The 17957-nt window shown below is 40.6% G+C and overlaps 1 protein-coding gene across 3 annotated transcripts in view; it reads left to right on the top strand.

Moving 5' to 3' along the window:
- Window positions 1-17957, top strand: part of LOC126376490 (dipeptidyl aminopeptidase-like protein 6) — a 211034-nt gene that overhangs the window by 151183 nt on the left and 41894 nt on the right. For all 3 annotated transcript variants that reach the window (XM_050023913.1, XM_050023914.1, XM_050023912.1), the window contains exon 6: window positions 7268-7494. In XM_050023913.1, coding sequence (XP_049879870.1) covers window positions 7268-7494 — 227 coding nt within the window. The remainder of the gene's footprint in view (window positions 1-7267; window positions 7495-17957) is intronic.

Genomic DNA, 17957 nt, shown 5'->3' with positions numbered 1-17957 from the left:
CTGTCCTTTGTTTGGTAAGGATATTGCGAGCTTGAATCACGTGCTTGTCCGAAAAAGTAAAAAGATTCCGTGCTCGGGAAGGCACATTAAGCCGTTGGTCCCGGCTGTTATTAGCCGTAAAACACACCTCCAACAATACGCACCGGAGCCGCGTGGTTTAGTATGCTCCATACCCCCTCCGGTTAAATGAGGGGAGGCCTGAGTCCAGCAGTGGGACGTCTATACGAGTATGTTTGTTATGTATGGTTCTAGCATAGATGTGGTAGCCCAATGGGAACTTCCAACTTGGAAGAACGCTTAATTTTTATTCAAGAGAGGTTCCAAGAAGACCAAGTCCAGCACCGACTGATCAATGATTTTCGTTTTTGTTTCCGAATCCATGTTTAGGTGATGTGCTCAGCGGTGAAGGAAAATAACGTGAGGAAACCCCGGAGAAGTGTCTTTTTAAAATAAATAACGGTTGATTATTTCAACGAAAACTTCAACCGAATTTCTCTTCCGTAAATCCGTTTTCCACCCTTCAAAGTTGTTCAGCGATCGAGGAGCGCATTTTACAACCAGAGGGATGTAAATAAAACAGTTTATTTCTTTTCTGAAGCAGTAAAACCTCCAAAATCGGGACATAAAAACGTTTTGAGATACGCGCCAGTGATTTTAGAACCGCGGAAGATAGATTAAATATATTTAGCTTAAAAATCTAAGCGTTTGTTATTTTTATAGGTTGTAAATTATACTTATTTACTTACTGTTTTTTTCCATAATATTCATATCGTTTCTTGAATCAGACGTGCTGTGAACTCCAGATTAGACAGTAGTATTATTCCTTATTCTATGCTGATATGATAAGCAATGATTAAGAACGATTTCAACTTTAATTACGATGAGCAGATACGACGGACCAGCCATTCTGGCGCTCACACGGATATGACGATGATTCAATATGTTCTATGTAAGATTTAGAACAAAAATAATGCTAACAACTACATAATATTACCATTATTACCGAGTTTGAAAGAGCCGTTAGCAATGGGTTGGTTTCCCTTCGCGGATTGGAAGGTCAGACAGGCAGTCGCTTCTGTAAAAAACCGGACCTATCAAATCTTCAGGTTAGGTAAGCGGACCCTGTGAGAAACAGGATAATGCTAGGGAGATGATGATCTCGCTGATCTAGATGGTTTGGATATGTCACTACAAAGTTCGTCGTTCCGTTTTAGGTCGCTATCGATCTTGAGTTTGACCACACTAATACAGAAGTTTTAGATAACAGAACTCTCTACCAAAACCATTATATTGTCTGGAACCCCATACTTAAACTCATGTCTATTTCCCACCGTTGTAAGCAGAGACTATGGAATTCCATTTGCTTTGATCGATGACACAATCCTCTACACCTCGACTATGGATCCGCGTATAAAATAATTAGAAAAAAAACTTACACCGGTGGTAAATAGCGCATAGAGTGAGTTTATGTTTCAGGTGTGTGCAATATTTTATTTATTTTATTTATTTAAAAGGTACACACAACAGGTAACAATCATGGCATGCGAAAATAAAAGGTTACAGATGTGGGTAATAACTAGATTGAAACCTAAAACGTGTATACACGGCATGGTTAGGAAATTTTGTAACGTGAGGTTAGTTGCACTTAAATGCTAAAAAGTGGTTAATTACTAACTAACAACAAAATAAAACAAGGAATTTTGTATACAGCAACTCAGGGGACGTAAATAGGCCTAGAATAGGATATACAAAAATATGGTGCACAATTTCGCGGAACCCTGGTCCCCTTACCATGAAATCCACTTTGAGAAACGCTGCCCTAATAAATATAACACGTGTGAATTCTATAGAAATTTTGCTCATCACATTACCCATAGCAGCTGCCGCCGACCCGTGAAATCACTGCAGTTTTCAGGCTTTAATTACCCACCGCAAATTAACTTTTATTACACGCACGGTAGGTAATTAGCACAAATTAGCGAAATTACCAACTTTATGTGCTTGTGTGAAACTGCGCAACCAGAAAAGTTGCCAGCAACTAAATCCCGAATAATTCTATATGTAACTCGCAAGTTTCAATATATGAGCCAAATTTGATACGTTTAAGTAAAATAGTTTTTGATTTATGAGGGGGTCAAAAGTGGCTCCAAATGGTTCGTGTAATATTACACACGGTGCGGCTCGCCAGTTCTGTTTCTTGAACTTGGCTTGACACGCGACCGCGTGTCTAGATGCGAAGCCGGGACGGGTCGCTAGTAATGAATAGTTTCGTTCTATATTTCTTTTGTTTAAGTACAAATCTATTGAGGAACTTTCCAGGCTACGTTCAACGAAAATAATATCATTCATTGGGTTTTTATGTACAATCAAAGAGCAAAATTTCAGTCACTGTGTCCAGCAAATTATTTGTAAACCGTAGTGAAATTGTGTTTTTGGTCTATTACAGAAATGACATGTAACCAGCGGGCCTAGCACCGTAAGCACGCGACTCTTTCTCGCCACGACAGAGATCGTCTGTCTCTTTCTGTGCAGTACTGTGAGAGAGTGACGGGTGACGTATATCGAGACGAGAAAGAGTCGCGCACTTACGGTGCTAAGCCCGCAGGAAGTCTTAAGTGCAACCAGTTAATTTATTACTTTACTTTACTTTACTTTTGCAGCTTGTCGTACCTTATCTACTTGGATTTAGAGACTATTACTTCGTACTATTTACACGCTAACGTTTGTCAGTACTGAACACAGTCAGCGGTGACAAACATCATTGACCAGGTCAATATGTTTCCTGGCTCTGTGTGTAGGAAGCAGCATTCAATCAACAGCGTTCGGCACTCGACTTCTCTCATTCAGTACTTTATCGACCTTCTCGGCACACGTCATCATCATCATCTCTCCCCGGTCCGCTTACCTAACTTGAAGACCTGTCCACTCGAAGGGAAAACCAGTCCAATACAGGTTAAGTCACATACTTCCAAAACTGATTTTTCGGGATGTATTCCTTCTACGCTGACCACGTGATAAACATTTAAATGATCAGAAAAATGAATTCGAAAATAAAACGAATGACTGATTCTATGTTTTGTTTCTGAATGTTTTTTTTAACATTGGCTTAGGGCCATGCTGGGTTTCGAACCTCACATTCTTCTGAGAGACCAGGGGTCCTTTACCCTGTCAAACAATGCCATAAACAAAGCCACTATTTGTATGCCTACTAACAGGCTGAATACAGAGATTGTAATAACTTTATGTAACACCTTTTGTATACCTGTATTCACAAATAAAGATTTTGATTTGATTTGATTTGATAAATAGAGGTCCGCAGTCATCCAGGTACGACCATCAAATGAAATGAATGGTACGCGAAAATTATACATTCAATTATCGTTACGACAGATTACGCCAAAAAAAGAAAATGCCTACAGAGTTATGAAAATTAATTCCCATCCCTAAATACCGAAAGACATTTCCGTCATATTCTGTTTAACTGGACTTTTTTCTAAAAAAAATCATCTAAAGTTGAAGCGACGAACAAAGCGTCTATTGTGCCGCGCCGGCACTTTCATTTGGAGGAAAATAAAAGATGGCAGGGTTGCCAGCGTAGCTTGCCAAAACTCATCGAAGCCGATAAGCACTGGTGTTTGTTTCCTGTGAAAAGATCCAAGGGCTGTCGAAAAAATCAAGCTAAAATCGTGTTTTTTAAGACATAACATAAGCTTATGACTACAGTCAAGAGTAAGTACTAATATATATACACTTTGAAATCATGTCACATTAACTTTTTTGACAAATTAAACCGTAAGTCTCATTAAATGTCAAATATGATAGTGCGACAGGATTCTAAAGTGGGGACATGATATTGCTCATGACTGTACAAGATTTTAAGACTCGATAAGTCATGTCGCATATATCAAATAATTTACTTCTGTTACTTATTTTCAGCTGATTCTGCTTGGCTGTCAATAAACACTGACACGGCTTTCCATTGAAAAAAAAAATATATTCCAATAAAAAAAAAGCAAAGCAAATCTTTTAGGACATACCTAACATAATCAATACTAAAAACATCATTGATATTAAAAAAAATGCGTGTTTACAAAAACACAAGCTGTTTCTTACCTTCATTGTTAAATAGACTTCCACCTTAACATCAACTTAAAAAAACTTGGATTTAATAAAACTCTGTATCCCACATAAGCCGCTTTATGTTTTCCTAAGAAGCCTCACCGCATCCGAGATGCAGTGACGAGATGAAATTCTACGTATTTACATAAAGCCCGTACGTGTACGGTTTACGTCACGTAGTCGGAATCCGAGGTTACTACAGAAACAAAGCACAGTGAATAAATTGAAGAATTGTGCATTGGTACATAACATAACATAAACTGCCTATATACGTCCCACTGCTGGGCACAGGCCTCCCCTCAATCAACCGGAGGCGGTATGAAGCATACTCCATCACGCTGCTCCAATGCGGGTTGGTGGAGGTGTTTTTACAGCTAATAGCTGGGACCAGCGGCTTAACGTGCCCTCCGAAGCACGGAATCATCTTACTTTTTCGGACAATCAGGTGATTCAAGCCTGAAAGTCCTTACCAAACAAAGTACAGTCACACAAAGTGATTTCGACAATGTCCCCACTAGGAATCGAACCCGGACCTCCAGATCGTGAGCCTAACGCTCTAACCACTAGACAACGGAGGCTGGGCACTAACTTAACCTAACTTTATGCCGTCCTTCACTTACAATAGGTACAAGAAAGAGATAGGGCTAGTTTTAGTCTTAGGAGGTGTAGTTCGTTGCGGTATAGATTGCTGCTTTGGTATATCGTTACAACATGTTTGTGTTTGTAAAAACAAGCAGTCTGTGCTGCGCGAGCAACTTCGTTGGGTGTCGCGATTGATTATACTTGTCTTTACTATAAGATTTACTAGTATAATATGTGGGATTAATGTCGGGACAAACCCTTTTAGGGTTTTCCGATGTTAACTATTTAAAAAGTTACATTAATTAAACAACAACGATAAATAAATAAATAAATAAAATAAAATAGTCCTGTCAAATAAGTTTTTAAGTGGGTGGTTGCCCCGAATCGATACGAATGTTTTACGAATTCGTTGTTTGTTTTAATTGACCAATGTTTGTCGGTCAAACCAATTATTTTCCAGACAATGAATAATTTAACGTAAAAAAACATCGAATTCGATTAGTGTGTAAAAGTTTCTTTAGTTTTCGGATAAATTAAAAAGCAATTACATCATAGATAGAAGCTATCTTAGATTATTAATCGCAGGGATGATGTAATACTTTTGTGTGGGTTTTATCTTACAACCCACGCGATAGAGGTCCCTGGTGTCAGATTTAAATACTATATTATTGAGCCGCCCCTGAGATGGCTCATACAACGACTAGGTACTTACATCAGTGATATAATGATAAAAACTGTTGATCAATGATATGAAATAAGCTCGCCATTATAACCCAACTGGGGTAGTCAGAGGTGCATCCATCGCAAGATGCCAATGTGGTGAGCTGTATCGCCATCTATAAATGTCGACTAAATGTCGACCAACTGTGATAGTGAAAAACCCGGGTTCGAATCCCGGTGGGGAAATATCACAAAAAACACTTTGTGATCCCTATTTTGGTTAGGACAGGCTGATCACCTGATTGTCCGAAAGTAAAATCCGTGCTGCGGAAGGCACGTTAAGCCGTTGGTCCCGGTTACTACTTACTGATGTAAGTGAGTAATCGTTACATGAGCCATGTCAGGGGCCTTTGGCGGTTCAATCATAACCCAGACACCAGGGTTGATGAGGCTGGAGTTCCATCTCACAACCCACACGATAGGAAGAAGTGAAAAGGACTCCGATACCGACACCGCCGGCGTGGTTAACGATTTCACTCATTTGGCGCTTACCGCTATCGACCCTCTAGGGTCTAGTAATTCTTTCAATGTGATCCTCTCAGTCGACGCCCTGAGCCGAGGTTCGCGCCCAACTGGGCACCCTCAGGCTTGTTGTCTTAAATTTTGTACCGGGTGAGAGTCCTCAGCGCTCCCCATTTCTCCGGCCAAGTAGTTAATACTATCTGCGGCAAATCTACAATAAGTCTGGTCAAAAAAAAATGTTTTAGTGAAAACTATTTGATAGTCATCTAGGTAGTTATGAAGTTTTATCGTTTTATCCGATCTCAAAACTATAGCTTGCATGTCCTATGGGGCTGAAATAGACGAAAATTTTGTATAATCGTTACATGACGGTGTATTTGAATAATTTAGTAGCTATGTCCGATGGTCATTTAGGTAATGAGGTCAGATTAGAATCACATTATTCTAATTGTGTATTTATTGGACTAGCGTGCAACTGTCATGATATTATGGGCGTATCTGCGAGATTGTGGATGTGATTTAGTACGTCATTCACAGAAATACAGGTAGAAAATATACATTACATTATAAAATATACTTGTCATCGATAAAATCAAGACACTGTATAAATTATACACCATACTAGGTAGGTAAGTATACGGCACCATACTAGGAGTAATGCTCGTGACCGTATACTATTAATATATGTATACACTTTGGTACCATGTCACATTAACTTTTTTGACAAATTGAACTGTAAGTCTCACTAAATGTCAAATATGTTAGTGCGACAGAGTCCTCAAGTGGGTACATTATATTGCTCATGACTGCACAGAACGGCAACTCTCCACTCCCCACCAGCGGCTGAGCTAGGTTATGTCACCCTGACACCAGTGTTGATGTGGTTGGTAATGCACCTCACAACCCATACGATAGAAGAAGAAGCAGAATAATAATGAGGGAAGATGTGTTGTCCCCGAGTGTAAAAACTAAGGTCATCATTTATACCCAAAAACAAAGATAAAATATGTATATATGTCTGTTATTTAAGAAGTTAGAAGGTTAAACGAAGGCAAAATCTGTACAGCGCTATCTGTATTTTTTTTTGGAACCTCGCGTCAGTGCGTTGATTTTACTAAAACATACCTTATTGAAATTAGCCTTATTAGAAAACGAAGGCAAGATAAACTAAGTTTAAAATAATAATCCGCGCTTCTACAGAAGTCGACGGATTTTAATGAACTATTTGACTAGTCATATTAATTCTATGCAGAAATCTGCGACAGTAGCGCCGCCGCCGCGACACTTCCATCGTGACATGGGCTATATTTTAAACCCGGTTTATCTTTTAGTCTTCGTTTTGTAATAAAACTGTGTGTTTCCTAACAACTCAATTTTGTTCCAGAGAATCGTACCCGCTGACGCCTTTGCCTGACGAAGGCAACGGCGTGATCACGGAGGGCCCGCAGCTGATGCTGGCGGAGTGGACGCCCAAGGGTCACGGGCTGGTCACCGTGAAGGACTGTGACATCTTCTACCGGCCCGCGCCGCGCTCCTCTACTGGCTACAGGGTCACTGACAATGGCGCGCCACATACCCTGTACAACGGAGTACCTGATTGGTTGTATGAAGGTTAGTCTATCTCTCTAGCGTTAACCCGTTTTTATATATTTATTTATTTATTAAGTACCTACTACTACATCATTATATATAAAACATTAACAACTAAGACAATTACCAAAATTAAGACTTATATATATGACAATTACAGTGTACATAGCATCTACAAATTAGTCAAATTAAATTAACAAAGTAAATTAACAAAGCAGTCTCTATTTACCCTAAATTAACAAATATGAATAAAATATGAAATTAAAGTAGAATAAAATAAAAATAAAAAAATATGAATTTACTTATTACTTACTAGATAGTTTAGAATTTGGACTTAAGTATTTTTAGGACATTTCTCACAAAACTTAAATGAGTGTTATGGAACACATCAAGGTTTTCAGCGCGACCATTGGCCAAATTGTATTGAATCGTTTTTCGCAGAGTCCTCTTCCTAAAGATTCGACAGGTCCGATTTTTAGCACAGGTCCTTGTTGCTATAGGTTTTTTACAGAAGCGACTGCTTGTCTGACGACACGGCTAAATCCAAATCGGAGTAGTCAGAGGTACCCATCGCAAAATTAACTAAGTACCTACACCTCACCGAGCTTCCTGTTACACCAATAAAGTATTCATTTATAATACAGGTGGAATTTTCCGTCGTTTAAATATGGAACTGAAAATAATTTTAAAATAGACATTAAATTTTTTGTGAATTTTCCGACGGAAATTGCACTTGATATTAAGTCAGAATCATGAGTATTCGGTACGGTGTCACAACACCCTGTATATCTTATTCCCAAGATCTAATATTCTAACTTATGCCCTTGACGAGTCCTTTAAAAACTGAACCACTTTTGCGTAAAATAACAAGACATTTTAATTTTCCAGTTGGCGGACATTTTATTATTTTAAAGAATAAATGAGTTGGGTTTATCTTTACTTTCCTTAGGTCTGTGGGCCGTCTGCTAGATTCTGAGGCAGGGGTGGATTTATAAGTTAATTCCTGGGGGGGGGGGATTAGGTAAAATATATTTTTTACGCCGTTTATTCTGTTTAATTCTTAAATAATATTATTCGATCATTTAATTCTTGAGTACTTATTTCATTTCCTCCAATTTCTGGCGAACTCCCTCTTAAACTGTTATTACAATATTCATTCATAAGTTCAAACAACTTTTATTGAAAGCGGCGATCAATAATATTTCTGAAGTTGATTGAACATGAAATGACACGTCAATGTAGGGAAGACCGTCTGGGCTAAAAGACCGTATATTGCAAATAACTTCTAAATTTGAATAACTAGCGCCTTACGTCTCTGTCTATAAAACAGTCCCTAAAGAGCCAGTCCGAACTAAAAACCGTAGACAGCGCTAGTATGATTAGTTTGGACAATATCGGTCCTGCAATTTTTTTTACCATTTCGCGCTTCAGAATGCAGTGGCCAGTGGCGGATTTTTGATCAAAAAAAGTGGCAAATCGGAGGATTTTCAGAAGTTTTTCTGATCACTTAGGTTATTTATTGATCCATTAATATATTCGTTAAACATAATGCAGTAATATAGCTTTTATTTACAATTTATACCCATGTGAAATTTTAAATTAGAAAATATAATAGTTCGGAAGACCGTCTACATTAAGAGAGGGAACTCCGTCATATGCCGATCTTGCCTCAATCCAGACATTGTCAACTATTACAGCAGAGCGTATTTTATGCAAGACTAGTGAGATAGCATTTTGTGTCCCATTCTGTTAATATTTTGTGTTTGTGTGTATTCACATTATAAATCTTACTGACTTATACCTAATATTAAGTAATATGTGTAAGTCACATAGTCTACCACTAGACAATCAAGACGCTTTTTAGTGACACCTCATTTGTTTAACTCTGATAAGTGCTTCAGGGGTTGGGAGGGAACAAACGTGTATACACACATACATACATACATAGCGCATAACCCTCTCTTTGCTTCACCGCAGTCGGGTAAACAATTTGCCGAAAAGTTTACAACCACTGTCACCAAAGATATGCCGGTCTTGCCTTGTTTTACAAAATAATCATTTATCTGTGTAATGAAAGCCTTATTCATAAATCGGTAAAGTACGTATCAGAATGGCATTGCTGGTTCACCACCTGAAAGTATTTTCATACGTCTAGGCCTACGATTTCTTACTAATAATGCGTTTTTTCTTTTGTGGACGGACTTGCCTCACACTGCATTGGAAGACCGTCTACTTGGCATGTTTTAAAAAAACCATTGTATATCAAAAGATTACGGCGCTTTCTCTTATATTTAGACTTATAAACATAGCCAAGTAAATTATCTATCATACCCGATCATATAACTTGATCTACAAATGATATCTTCTTCAATAAACTTAGTCAAACTCAAATTTTAGAATAGTATGCCGGTCTTCCCCACATTGACCTTAAATAAAATTGGGAATAACATTGAACGTTAAAAATGAGGCGTAAAATTCTAAAATTATTTCGTGAAAGGTTAAATCCGTTATAGCCATGTTCAGAAAACGCGCCTTAATCGTAGTGTTACGGGTTCCAATCCTGGCTTGGGGTCTAAACCTTAAACTTGTTTGAATCATGGATAAATTTTCAGGACCCCGATACCGACCCCGCCGACGTGGTCGACGACTTCCCTCAATCAGCGCTTATCGCTATCGACCCACTAGCCGATTTATTCTTTCAAATATTTTTTCCTCTCAGACGACGCCCTGAGCCGAGGTTCGCGCCCAACTGGGCTCCCTCAGGCCTGTTGTCTTAAACGTTGTACCGGGTGAGAGCCTTCAGCGCTCCCCATTTGTCCGGCCAAGTAGTTAATGCCACCTGCGGAAAATCTACAATAAGTCACGTCAAAAAAAAAGGATAAATTTGATAATTGATACCAACCCCATGGTTTCCAGGATTTGTACCCCATTAATGGATTGCCATTAACGATTAGTGGTATTGATCACTAACACAGTTCGACCATTATAGTCGGCGATGCGGCTCACCTATTAAGTTTGTCCAACAGAAAGCTCGGTGAGGTGTGGGTACTTAGTTCATCTTGGAATGGATGTACCTCTGACTACTCCAATTGGAATATAGTCGTGAGCTTATGTTATGTTCACGGCAACACGGTATGGTAGGTTACTATAAATTAGAGGTACGACGGGATGTTTCTCTGGGGAAATACGTGTTTAAAGTCTTTCGAGGAAAACTCACTAATATCACTGTGCAGCAACGTGGTCGATACACATTTGGGGGCAGCTACGTTTTGTAAAGAGGCTGCAGCGTCTGGGAATCACTGAAATATTGGGAACTTACCCGATCAGCATATGTACGTCTCCGATCCAGCGTCTGCGTTCATCAGCTCGGCTGCGGGATCCAGGCGGGCACGTGCCTCACAAGCAGGAGTCGAGGATTGAATCAATTACGTTATTTACACGTGAAAATACACCACACCTTTATATAAACAGTCATTGATGATTTGTAACACTCGCGGCGTCAAGATATTTAAGGATTTTTAAATAAATTCGATTTTTGCTTCGGAGCAGATCTTTCGACCCATAAAGCCTCAGTCGTTCTCAATGACGTCGATTTCGTCACCGCCGTGTAGCAAGCCAGACACGGCTTGTGATTGGACGGAGCGTATGAGTGTCGCATACCAGACACTCTGCGATTGGGTGACATTCCAACAATAAATCAGTGGTCCAGATTGCTGCGTATGAAAACCTACTTACTAGAATAGCGGGAAAATTTAAAATTCGAATAAGGAATGCGAATACGAAACATCCCGCCCACCAAAATACATAGTGGATTTTCTATCTTAGAAAACTAAGCCACTGAAGGCAGTTGAAACAGTTAATGAAACCATATGAACTAAAACTACTTACGAATAATGATAAGTAAAAAACGTGTAAACTAACGAATTAATTACGAACTACTTATTCGGTTTGGTTAGGTAATGGACAAAGTTTAGCTAATGGTCTCGTTAAGAGAGAGCCATTCGCAGTACGCACAGTAGCGATACGAATCAAGCCGTCCGGACTAGTGTGTAGTTTTAGAACGCGTGCTAGAGGCCAATGCAATGGCATAGCATCCTCTGTTTTAAGAATAACGACTGTTCCCACGTCTAACGGTTTCGAATGTTTAGTCCACTTAGCGCGTTGTGTTAAAGTTTGGAGATATTCAGTCTTCCAACGATTCCAAAAATCTTGTTGGAAACGCTGAATTAATTGCCAGCGGCCTAATCGGTTAATGTTTAAAGAAGTAAAATCTTCATCGGGAACCGACGTTAACGGTTCTAAGGTCAAGAAATGACCGGGTGTCAGAACGTTTAAATCGTTGGGGTCAGAGCTCAACGGACAAAGCGGACGCGAGTTAAGCATAGACTCGATTTGAACAAAGAGGGTAGATAACTCTTCGAACGTTAGAGCCTGATCACCAACGATACGATAAAGATGCGTTTTAACAGCTTTTATTTGTATTTCCCAAACTCCCCCAAAGTGAGGACTCGAAGGCGGATTGAATCGGAATTCGATGTTCTCACTCTGAGCGGCTGAGTTCATGAGTGAATTGAGTTGATTACTCGCGCCGACGTAATTGGTCCCGCAATCGGAATGTATAATATTAACCCTTCCACGACGGCCAACGAATCTTCGTAACGCGGCAAGAAATGCGTCAGTCGAGAGGTCGGAAACAACTTCAAGATGCAACGCTTTAGTGCTGAAGCACACGAACAGACACAGATAAGCTTTGCCAATTTTTGCACCGCGATGCTTTCCAAGTTTTATGCGAAAGGGACCGCCGTAGTCAGTACCAACGATAGAAAACGGTTTAACTTGATTGACGCGAGTAGCAGGAAGATCGCTCATGTACGGTTCGAGAGGAGTAGGTTTCGTCTTGTAGCATGGCAAACACTTTGACAAACAATGACGAATGGCACGTTTAGGGTGGAGAATCCAGAATTGTTGTGTCAAAAGATATTGCATCGTGTTAACACCGGGATGACAATGCTCACGATGAAACGCATCGATAATAAGATGAGTGAAACTAGCGTGGCGAGGAAGTAGAGCGGGGTGTTTATGTTCAAACTCAAGTCCCGAGCGGGCTAGTCTCCCGCCCACCCTAAGAACTCCGAGGGCGTCCAAAAATGGATTCAGTTTTCGCATTTGTTTAGATAAAAGACTGTTAGTCTGAATTTGACGAATTTCAGTAGCGAAATGAATTGATTGAACGTGTCTTACGACGATCATAAGCGCATTGTGAAGTTCTGTACGATTAGGAATGAGATCAGAACAGCGTGTACGTTTATTACGAAGAAATTCAATGAACTTGGTCCACACGCAAATAATACGTTGAACTTTACGAATTGATGAATAGCGGTCGAGTAAAGTGTCTATGAAAGAGACGGAAGAATCATCGTGTGTGAAGAGGGCACGGGGAGCTCGCTCTTCACAATCGCGAGCAGTTTCGTCGGGAACCTCGTCAGAACGAGAGGGCCAATGAGAAGAAAGTTGAGAGAGCCACGACGGACCCGCCCACCATAGCGAATTATCGGCAAGAGCTGACGGAAGTTGACCGCGGGAAACTACATCCGCTGGATTATCTTCAGAAGTCACGTGACTCCATCGAACACCGGGAACGACATCGAGAATGTGACTTACGCGGTTCGCAACGAAAGTCTTCCAACGAGAAGGATGAGATCGAAGCCACGCAAGCACAACGGTAGAATCCGACCACGCATACACACCGGTACACGGAAATACAGGTAAGTATAAATCCTTTACTAATTTTAGCAGGTCGGCGAGAAGGACAGCAGCGCACAACTCAAGACGAGGTAATGACGTTGACTTGGTAGGAGCCACACGACCCTTCGAGCACACAAAGAAGACTTGAATGTTTTCATCAGCGTCGATAGTACGTAAATAGATAACCGCTCCGTAACCGGTTTCAGAACTGTCGGAAAAGCCATGGATTTCACATGATTGTATTCGTTTTACTGTGACGCATCGAGGGATCTGTAACGATCGCAAAAGAGGTAGCTCGTCAAGGTAACGATACCAGAAGTTAACAATATCTTCAGGAGGTTCTTCATCCCACCCTACACCAAGAATCCAGAGACGTTGGACGAGAATTTTTGCAATGATTGTCAGTGGCGAAAGAAAACCTAAAGGGTCGTAAATGCGAGCAAGTTCACTGAGAATGTTACGCTTCGTACATTTCTGGACTTGCGGGGTTACCGCGAAGAAGAAACAGTCACGAAGAGGATCCCATTTAAGGCCTAGAACCTTAAGCGTGGGGTTCTCCTTTATGTCGAGAGTGACAGGAGCGGTTAAGCAGTGCTTTGGCGGTAAATCTGCTAAAAGTTCTGGTGAGTTGCTTGCCCACTTACGAAGCTCAAACTTGCCTCGTCGAAGCAAGTCGATGACTTCGGACTTGGCTTGTAAAGCAGTCTCGAGGGTGTCACATCCGGTTACAATATCGTCAATGTATAAGTCAGAAGATAAAACTTTGCTGGCGAGAGGAAACGCTGAACCTTCGTCTGCAATCAGTTGCTTGATAGTACGGCATGCGAGGAAGGGAGCGGAAGACACGCCATACGTAACGGTGTTGAGCTGATACTCTTGCACAGGTTCATCGGGATTGAAACGCCAGAAGATACGTTGATAATCACGGTCATCGTTGTGTATTGAAATCATTCTATACATTTGTTGCATGTCAGCTGTAAAAACCACAAAATGAGTCCGAAAGTTAAGAAGAATTTCGACAATATTTGATTGAAGTTTGGGTCCTATGAGGAGAGTGTCATTAAGTGAAATGCCTTTTGCATCTTTTGAAGAAGCATTATAAACGACGCGAAGCTTGGTCGTAGCTGAGTCGGGGCGTAATACACAGTGATGAGGAATATAATATTTTCCTTTCCTCAAGTCATAAATGGGAACCAAACTCATGTGACCTGCATCCAAATAGTCCCTCATAAAGTCGCTGTATTGTTGGTACAAGTCGGAGTTCTTAACGAGTTTTCGTTCAATCGTGTGGAAACAACGAAGAGCGATTTCACGAGAACCAGGAAAGGTTTCAACCTTCTCCTTGGTTTTGAAAGGTAAAGAAACAATGTAACCTCCGGTTGATTCACGAGAATATTGAGAGGCAAAAATCTCCTCACATCGTTCGTCTTCAAGACTTAAACGTTTAGGAGTATCGAAAGCTTCTAACTCCCATAAGCGTTTAATATCTGCGTTTAACTGATCGTCATTTTTGACAAAAAAGGATTGAATCTCCTCCTCCTTACCACCTACACCTCCAAGGAGTAGCCAGCCGAAAACTGAGTTGAGGGCAGAGGGCTGCTTAGAATCGCCACGAATATTACCGGGCAGTAACAGCGAAGCAAATACCTCGGCGCCGAGGAGAAGGTCGATAGGACCGGGCTTGTGACACTCCGGGTCAGCAAGCTGTAGGCCCTGCAAATGATGCCACGAAGATTTATCAATACGTGTAGTTGGCATCTTGCCGCATATGGTAGGCAACGTGAGCGCGTCAACATGAAGAAGACTCTTACCTTGAGCACCGACTTCGAGTCTGATTGTTCCGGTAACAGCAGAAGACGATTGACCTAAACCCCGAACCCGCCGAGAAGTGGGAGTACAACCTACCCCCAAACGAGAGGCAGCGCGTTCGGTTATGAAGTGAGCTTGGCTTCCAGAATCTATGAGGGCGCGAAACGATTGAAAGTTGCCTGACGAGTCACGAAGTTGAACGATAGCTGTCGAAAGTAACACCAGGGAACATTCACCCATATTCGTAAGTACGCGAACATGTTCAGTAGTCTGACTAATCGAAGCGGATTGAGAAGAAGGATTAGTCACACTGGCTTCTTGGTGAAGGAGCGTGTGATGGCGTTGACGACACTTTTGACAGTTAAAAATAGATTTACAATCGGTCACCTTGTGAGACGGTCGGAGACAGTTGAAACACCATCGATGTGTTTTAGCATAGTCGATTCGCTCAGAGATGGGCAACTGTGCAAAGTCTTTACACAAGTTGATCGAATGATTCCCTGAACAGAACGAACAATTCAACACGGGAAGCGAAGGTGTGACAGGTGTGGAGGTTGACTGAGGCTGCTTTGAATTATACGACTGAGACTTCGCATTGGTGTTGGAAAGAAATACAGAAGTTGTGTTTTGTTTATTAATTGGTTTATGATTGATATTTACGTTCATTTTTCCTTGGGATTGTACGCGACTAGTATTGCCTTGCGACGTGAAATGTGTATCTCGAATAAGTGCATCACTTCTTGAATTTAAGAATTTTATTAATTCTTCATACTTAGGCAACTCGGAAGTAGTGTACTTTTGTTCGAATGAACAACGAGTATTAGAATCCAATTTAGATAAAATTAAATAACAGAGAACAAAATCCCAGTGTTGTGTAGGTAAATTCAATCCTTTTAAAATATTTAAATTCTCACTAATAAGATCTAGTGTACGACGGAATTCGATAGGAGAATTACATTTGAAGTTAACGTTTAATATTTCTTTCCAGCACATGAATGCAAGTTCACGCTTATCCTGATATCGCGCGATTAGAGTTTGGAATGCCTTTTGGTAGAAAGTACCCTGAACAGGATATGAACGTATAAGACCGAGGGCATCCCCAGACAGAGAAGACACAAGATAATGCATGCGCTCCGTGTCCGATAAGGCATCATTCATGTGTATCAATGAGTTAAAAATGTCATAGAATTCGGGCCAAGCCTTCAATGAGCCGGCGAAAGTAGGTATTGTTATCTTAGGAAGCTTGACGTTAGGAACGCAAGGGCGATCTACAGCGGTTGCGGAAGACGGCGAAGAATCGGTAGGTATTAATTGCCTATGAATGGTCGTGATACTAAAATAAATATTATCGAATTGCTCGCGTATTATATCTTCCTGCTCCTCCTGGTCGCTCTCGATCACGCTGAGAATATCAAAATGCGCCTCTTCGAAATTGTCACATAATTTCTTAATGACCGCGAAATGAGACAGAAACGCTTCCAATTGTGTTTCGTCCGTTTTAGCTAACTCGGCCACCTCATACATTTTCCTTAACCGGTTTAGCGCGATAGTGCGCTTGCGGCGCAAAACAGGTAGGTCATGTAAAGAGAAAACAATATCCTTTTCCTTTGTCATTTTAGGTTTGGAATGTCGTCTAGACGTAAAAGACATTTTTAAAGCGTATATTTCGTATAAGTACAAATGTATAAAGATCTGCTACTAAAACAATTGGGAGAATAGAAGTCAATAACGTAAAAACGATTTCCAATTGTTTACGAAGTCTACAAGTAAAACACCTATAACGCGAGTATAGTTCTAAGTTTAAAATGTATAAAACGAATAACTAAAGTTGGTGCGTGCGTACGTATCGATCAGCAGTAAACGAACAGCTTCGGAATTCGTCCGGGTTATGCCTACTACCAAACCACACCGAACAATCTTATGTCAATTTTTTCAAACGAAACGGTAGGTATTTGTAAAAAGATTTCATACAAAACCGAACATACTTAATTTCTACCAAATAGCTAAATGTAACAATTTTATACGTATCAAAACATAATTTCTTGCTCATATGCTTTAAAATACAACTGTTTCATAAAAACAAGATAGAATTGAATGAATGACAATGGAATGTCGAATGCGAAAGGTCGATAATGGTGGTGATTACGTACACAAAAACTATGGAATGTACTAGAAATTTCGTGAAATACACTATATTTTTGTTAAAATATGCGTGTAGTCGGTAATATTTAGAATATTCATGGGAAAATAAGCATATCTATCGGGGAAACTTGCTTAATTCCCGGGTTTCGGCACCAAAAAAATGTGCAGCAACGTGGTCGATACACATTTGGGGGCAGCTACGTTTTGTAAAGAGGCTGCAGCGTCTGGGAATCACTGAAATATTGGGAACTTACCCGATCAGCATATGTACGTCTCCGATCCAGCGTCTGCGTTCATCAGCTCGGCTGCGGGATCCAGGCGGGCACGTGCCTCACAAGCAGGAGTCGAGGATTGAATCAATTACGTTATTTACACGTGAAAATACACCACACCTTTATATAAACAGTCATTGATGATTTGTAACACTCGCGGCGTCAAGATATTTAAGGATTTTTAAATAAATTCGATTTTTGCTTCGGAGCAGATCTTTCGACCCATAAAGCCTCAGTCGTTCTCAATGACGTCGATTTCGTCACCGCCGTGTAGCAAGCCAGACACGGCTTGTGATTGGACGGAGCGTATGAGTGTCGCATACCAGACACTCTGCGATTGGGTGACATTCCAACAATAAATCAGTGGTCCAGATTGCTGCGTATGAAAACCTACTTACTAGAATAGCGGGAAAATTTAAAATTCGAATAAGGAATGCGAATACGAAACATCACCATGTTAGAATCATTAAAGATAGTGGTACCGGGCAGCAGACTTCGACGGGGCCCTAGAGCAGA

Source organism: Pectinophora gossypiella, chromosome 21, assembly GCF_024362695.1.
Source record: "Pectinophora gossypiella chromosome 21, ilPecGoss1.1, whole genome shotgun sequence".
Classification (NCBI taxonomy): domain Eukaryota; kingdom Metazoa; phylum Arthropoda; class Insecta; order Lepidoptera; family Gelechiidae; genus Pectinophora; species Pectinophora gossypiella.
This window is presented reverse-complemented; position numbering and strand designations above follow the sequence as displayed.